General features: G+C 36.4%; 1 protein-coding gene across 1 annotated transcript; it reads right to left on the reverse strand.

Annotated features, from left to right (window-relative positions):
- Positions 1–473: 473 nt before the first annotated feature.
- Positions 474–1,519, reverse strand: LOC138384941 (olfactory receptor 4A5-like). The gene has a single exon (XM_069470582.1). It carries the CDS (start codon positions 1,464–1,466, stop codon positions 474–476), a length of 993 nt encoding a protein of 330 aa, XP_069326683.1. The 5' UTR covers positions 1,467–1,519.
- Positions 1,520–7,252: the final 5,733 nt, after the last annotated feature.

The following is a 7,252-nucleotide window of genomic DNA, read 5'->3' on the forward strand; positions in this document are numbered from 1 at the left end:
AAATGTCCTGAACTAGAAATGGATAGACACTGACCTACTGGAACAGAAGTAATCTTAAGACAAAATGTATGGAACTGCTACAGAAAGCTGCTTTGCTGATAGAATAATGAACATTAAAACTTAAAATTCACTGTTTTGGGCCTAGAAATTTGTTCTAAGTATTAGCCAAATTGTTTTCTCATGAATGTGAGTGATAGCATATTTTCAAAAACAGCTTATTTTTACCCTTTGAAAAGAATAAACCACTTTCTTCTAGGTCCCATTTCAATATAAACTAAGAAAAATAAAGTTACAAGGTGAGCTTAGTTTTGTTTTTACTTATACTAGGATACCTGTACCTTTTATTTATCCTGCAGAATTTTTCCATTTGATACTAATCGCAAAAGATAATTTATTTCGCTTTTCTGATGACATTGCGTAAATAAAGAGAAGCATTCCAAGTGAATCCATTGAATTGACTGCATAACCCATTGTTAGAATTTACTGTCTGTTTGTTGCTTAGAACTGGTAACAAACATGTTCAGTGTGGAAGGCATTTGTATTCCATCTACAGTTAACTTTTTACACCAAAGTCTTTCCATTGCATTTTTCATCTCTGAATTTCTCAAGGTATATATTAAAGGATTCAACATGGGAGTGATAATTGTATAAAATACAGTTATGAGTTTATCAATAGGAAAGTTGGAGACAGGTCTAGCATACATGAAAATACAGGGAACAAAAAAGAGAACAACCACTGTGATGTGGGAGCTACAGGTAGACAGGGCTTTACGCCTCCCTTCCTGACTGTAAGTTTTAAGGGAGTTTAGAATGACTCCATAAGAGATGAGCAGAAGGATAAAGACAACCATGCAGATGGCTCCACCATTGGCAACAACAGTCAGACCTATAAAGTAGGTGTCAGTGCACGCCAGTTCCAATAACGGGTACATGTCACAGGCAAAGTGGTCAATGACATTGGGGCCACAGAAGGGGAGACTGTACACAAAGACAATTTGGACCACAGAGTGCACAAAACCGCCAACCCAGGCCACCACCAACAGAAGAATGCAAACCCGTCGATTCATGATGGTCAAATAGTGCAGAGGCTTACAGATGGCCACGTAGCGATCATAGGCCATCACCACCAGAAGGAAGACCTCAGCTCCACCAAACAAGTGTCCTATAAAGAGCTGGCCCATGCATGCTGGGAAGGAAATAGTCCTTTTATCACAGAGTAGGTCTACAAGCAATTTGGGTGTAATGTTAGTGGAATAAGCAGCATCCATGAGTGACAGGGAGGCCAGGAAGAAGTACATTGGGGAGCCCAAGGAGGGGCTGCTGATAACAGTCACCACGATGAGCAGGTTGCCCACCATCGTCACAATGTATATGAGTAAAAACATTACAAATAATGCTTTTTGCCCATCAGGATCCTGAGTGAGGCTCAGGAGGAAAAATTCTGTCACATTGTTACTGTCTCTCATTTACTCTTCTGTAAGGCTTGTATCAGAGCTGAGAGCTCAGGAGAACAGCACCTGTAATAAAATGGTGAACAGGACTATGAACACGCCCACAAGATCATGGAGCACATCTTCACCATCATACCTTCAACAGTGGATTACACACAGTGAATATGTAGTAAGTGTCCAGTGAGGTCCTCTTCTCAAGATCACACTAGAACTTCTTTTAACAACTCCATTTTCCTCAGATGATTTTGTTTTGGTCCTACAAGTAAAAGTTTCTATCTCTAAGTCTTAGTGCGTATCCTATAAAGAAAAATAGTTAAATTCCCAGCAATCATTCATACATTTATTAACTACTTATGTAAAATATGTTACTTCTTGGCCCAGACATCAGCTGTGAAGAACAGGGAAAGGGTTCTGGCTCTCAAGAAACTTACTCTCTGGTGGTGACAGTAAACTCTAAATAAATAAATTGGCATAGAGTCAGTCCTTTGAATTTGTAGCAGTTGTGGTATCTTTACAATATGATCTGTGTGGCACCAAACAGAAACCTCTTCTGAAATGTTTCACTTGATACTGTCGCAATCCACTGTCATAACTTCAATACCTCGTGCCTTAAGGATATTCTGTCTTCATGAATCTCTCATTAGGTATCAAGAAACTGGACTTTGAACTATATTGAATAACTACAAAATTATTTAGGACATTATTTTTTGGTGTGACTCAAATTGTCTGCTTTTTAAGAAGCTGTAATTCTCTTCATTTCCTCTTTACCTATAGGACAATTCCTATCACACTCACATACACTATCCTGATTTTCAGCAATTAATTTTGAAGTGAACTGAACTAATTCACGGCTACCACCAACCAGTAGATTAACAGCAGGTCATTTTTTCAAAACTCTTGGGGTGAGCTAGGTAGTGAGAGAGGAGAAAATAGACACTGAAAAGAGAGGTAAAGATCAGTAGGACAGGGTTTATTTATAATGCTGTTTAGGCACTGAGAATGCTCCAAAATAGAACATCAGTGTCCAGATTCCAAAAACAAGCAACTCAGTGATAATTCCAAGCTCAGTGTGAGAAAAAAAGGATTTGAGTCATTTTCTAAATGTAATCACAATCCTGTCTCAGTTTGCTGTTTGGTAAACAATGGGATTGAACTAGACAATCTCAGAATCCATTCTATTGGAACTACAATACTACCAATGCAGCCCTACTTTATTCTACTCTGCTGACATTTTTTTTTCATTTTTCTTTTTTTTATAATAAAATAGCAATTTCCTAGATTATCACTGTTCCTTGCAAAATTTTAATGAGTGACAAATGAGATTTGATCATTACAGTGAGAAAATAATGACTCAAAGTTTCTCATCAGGGCATACCTATTTAAGATCCAAGAGTTTCTTGCAGAGAGAGCACAATACAGCAGTGAATAATGTGGACTCTGGAGCCACCCTGCCTCTGCCACAACCCCAGCATCACCACTTACTATGCGACTCAGCCACTTAATAAACCTGTCTGTCCTTCAGTGTTATCGTTTTTAGAATGAGGATACCCATAAAATGGGGATAACTGTCTAGGGTCGTTGTTGTATTGCAACAAAGTAAAGTGTCTGGCACCTGGTAAAGTCTCCATAAATGAGAGCTATTATTAGTGTTCTTGAATTCATCACTGTGAACATTTGGTCAGAACAAATCATCTGGATCTTGGTCAACTTGAAAAGAATTATAGAAATAGTCCAAATAAAATGAATAGTTCACCCATACTTAATTTCTTTCTGGTAATACAATAAAATTATATATCTTAGGAATTACCTCCCTAATTATATATGAGTAGTAATTATACCTGTGCTGGGATGGACTTTGACGTCAAGTATGCAGAATAGTAGGGGGAAAGTTGGACCCATCACCAGAGGGAAAGCTGCATAGCAGAAAATGAAAGAAAGTAAAGATCAAATTGGGAAACAGAGAAATTATAGTTAATAAATGAACGTTCACAAATAAAAGAATATTAATGTAATAATTAAGTGAGGCTAGCATTATTTTAAAAATCTTCTTCAGAAAGATTTCTTTCAGGGAGGACGTACTGGGAGCCCAAGCTCCTGAGGGTGCCTGGGGATACACAGGAGGCTTCACGGGGCAGCCATAACAAATAAATGCAGACCAGATCCTAGTAAAGAAAACTTCTAAAAATTTCAAAAGAAGAAATCATTGATTTCCTAAAGTTTCTAGATCTGATGGTTAAGTACAAAGTTAAAGAACAGAGAAGAATGGGACAAGTATTGATACGAACCCAAAATTTCTCATTATTCACTTGTGAGGAATATTACAGAATTAATAAACCTCCTAAGTGGACAAGATGATTCCATTTACAGGGATTTGGCAGTGGGGGACGTCATGTATATGAGGAGTTTGAGCTCTCTCTAGAAGCCAGTTGTGATGAACATTGTGCAAATCTCATTCACATAATTCAGGAGTTCTGTCAATTTTGAAGCTATAGACTGATAAAGGCATAACCGTCCAAAAAACATAACTGTATAAGATAGTCTGTATCCAATTCTCTTTTTTTATTCACACCTCACTTTCCACAAGGTTTAGTGCCTTTTCTCACTTTAATCACCAATGACAGATTTCACCAGGATAAATCTTCTATTGGGCAATTTTATTATTAATATTTACTTGCAAAAATAGGGTACGTAAACTATCCTCTAAACGTTGTCATCAAAGATTTCTTACTTTAAAAACCAAAAGGTAGTATTACTAGACTTTCAACTTAAAACAATAAGTTAACACATTTATAGAATATGAATAATTTAAAATAGATTCCTAAGAACATGACATTTTTAAAAGATAAATTCCCATATTAACACAAATAGTCTCTGTAGTATGTTAAAATTACAGTCTTATAAATCTTTCTAAATGACAGTAGACAAGTACTTCCCCGGGCAAGTGTTTCTTCATATATATGTATTAACATATCTGTAGGGATAATCTTTAGATTCCTACATAAAAGCCCATATCTTGGTTCCAGGACATAATAAGCATTTTTTCCTTTACACTCTAACATGTTTGGTATGATACGCAATTTTAAATTCTCTAATTCAAGTATATCTAAAATAATTCTACAGCTTTGTTAATACATAATGTAAAATATCATATTCCAAAAACTGAGAATATAATCATTTGGTTTATCTGTTATACATGTAAGGTGCAATGTGTTGCTCTTTATATTTGGCAAAATGGAAAACAAACACCTATCAGGCTGTATATTAAAACGAAATACACTTTGTATATTCTGATTAATTTCTATGTTTTGCTAGCTTAATTTTTCCAATTCAGATTTCTCCAGTGAAAACACATGATATTTGAGAAATGAGGTATATTTTAACATGTCACAGGAATTTTCAATGAGTATCGTGTGTCAGTTGTTTCAAGAACTCACTTCTTGGGTCCTGTCCTTGTTCTGGAAAATCAATGCTTCTTTCACTGACTGTAACTGTAGATACCTCGTGCATCCATGTGTGATCATGGAACACAGGGTAATATGTGAATGATGAGTGAATTTAGAAATTGTTCCAAGTGGCTACAGTTTCTATATTTCCACACAGACTTCCCATTATGTCATTCTTTCAGAGAAATGTAGAAGTATCCAAAGCACATGCCTAAAATATAAAGGCAAGTTACTTAAACATAATGCCAATATTTACAGTACAAAGGTAGTTGAATATTCTCACCTGATAAGAAAATTCATTAAAAGAAAAACAGAGATGCTATGTTTGCATGACTATGTAAAAATTGACCTAGTTTACCTAATTAGTGGAAATTAACATGGCCAACCCCATTATTTGGTGTCACAAATAAACAACAAATTTATCAACACTAAACTTAGTTACTGAAATTTTTTCTTCTCAATTATGGTGAAGCAACCAAAAAGCACTTTATTTTCATTGAGCATTAATTATAACATTCATGTGCCTAGTTATTAACTTCTGTACCTAACAAGGCAAGTGCTGGGATCTAACTTCTTGGGAAAGCTATTGACAGAGCATTCTTATAGGTAGAAGAAAAAATCTTTAGTTTTTCAATCATTCAAATAGCATACCTCTATGACCACTGCTTTCCTAATTAAAAGCATCTCCCTAGATGTCCTCAGTCTCATCCCAGGAAATGGAGACCTTCTACAAATTTCTACAAGCAATGATGGACATAGGGGAAAACATAACACCTAGAGGACTAGAGACCACCTGAATACATATTCAAGCTCAGGAAGAAAATTGAGTTTTCAGAGATCTCTTGAGTTATTTTATCAGGAAAATAATTCTTGCATTTATATGGCTCTGTTGCAAATCTTTATCTCATCATATGTTTAGTTAAATATTGGATCGTCTGTGCCATAAGGGCCTTAGATAAAGAGTCACATAAACACCTCTCTGAACCAGCCAAAGATCTTTATAATGTAATGGCCTCCACTAAAAGTTGGCAGATTTCAATTTAGCTAATAAATCAACTGAATCCAGCCACCGCAAATGTCCTATGTATTATTTCTAAGATTTAAAGGGCACATCTAAGCACTATGCCTCTTTTATTGGTAAATGCTAAAAGATGCACAAATGTATTTTAATTCTGAAGAACTATCTGATGAGATCAAAGTTACTGTTGATTAAAATATGACTCCAAGATGAAGTACTAATATATGCATAAGGTATCGTTCTCTACATCCCTTCCAGCTGAATTCAAAGAACTACTAATGCTCACTGCTTATGAGGCAAAAGTATTTGCTAGAACAAATGATGACTACAACAGCCTAGAATCTGAGTTTATTAACTCCAATAAAAAATACAAACAATATTAACTGTTGGAAATGTTGCCTCAAAAATATGCCATAATCCATGGTAATTCTCTGTAACTAATTTCTACTTCCAAGTTAGAAAGTTAAACATAAATCTAGCAAAAATGTTTCATTTTACCCCAAATTTCCAACTAGAAAACTGTAATATGAATGAGCTTGAAAGCATTTATAAAACTAGCAAGGTACCAAGGATCTGTGGTACCAATATTTTGAAGGAGAGCCATAGAGCTAGACTCTGCATGTGGGGTCTCTTTTCTCTATAAATATGGAACAATCCTAAAATTCACAAATGAAAGCCTGAAAAGCTGGGGGCAACTTTTGTACATGCTTTACCCTGAGGGATAAGAAATTGAAGTTCTACCACAGAGAACAGTCCTTTTTAAACAGCCAGGCTTTCATCTGAGATCATCTGAGGGCTTTTACTCTTGGAGTGGGGGAGAATAGACCATAAAGTGGTCCTCAAAGGAAATCAAGCCCAGCTTGAATCATCTAATTTCTTGATTGAATTAATGTTATCTGGGACATTTACTTCTCCAATTCTGGCTGCCAGCTAGAAACACAGGAAATACTTTCTTAAAAAAGAAAACATCAAAAAAGTCTTGAATTGCCTGACAATTTTTTTTTTTTTTTTGAGACAGAGTCTCACTCTGTTGCCCAGGCTAGCATGAGTGCCGTGGCATCAGCCTAGCTCACAGCAACCTCAAACTCCTGGGCTCAAGCAATCCTCCTGCCTCAGCCTCCTGAGTAGCTGGGACTACAGGCATGCGCCACCATGCCCGGCTAATTTTTTCTATGTATATATTTAGCTGTCTATATAATTTCTTTCTATTTTTAGTAGAGATGGGGTCTCGCTCTTGCTCAGGCTGGTCTCGAACTCCTGAGCTCAAACGATCCACCCACCTCGGCCTCCCAGAGTGCTAGGATTACAGGCGTGAGCCACCGCGCCCGGCCCCTGACAAT

Source organism: Eulemur rufifrons, chromosome 6 (assembly GCF_041146395.1).
Source record: "Eulemur rufifrons isolate Redbay chromosome 6, OSU_ERuf_1, whole genome shotgun sequence".
NCBI lineage: Eukaryota > Metazoa > Chordata > Mammalia > Primates > Lemuridae > Eulemur > Eulemur rufifrons.

What these genes read in the sequence shown, in the direction of transcription:
- LOC138384941 (XM_069470582.1), bottom strand. Translation starts at nt 1,466, where the DNA reads ATGAGAGACAGTAACAATGTGACAGAATTTTTCCTCCTGAGCCTCACT.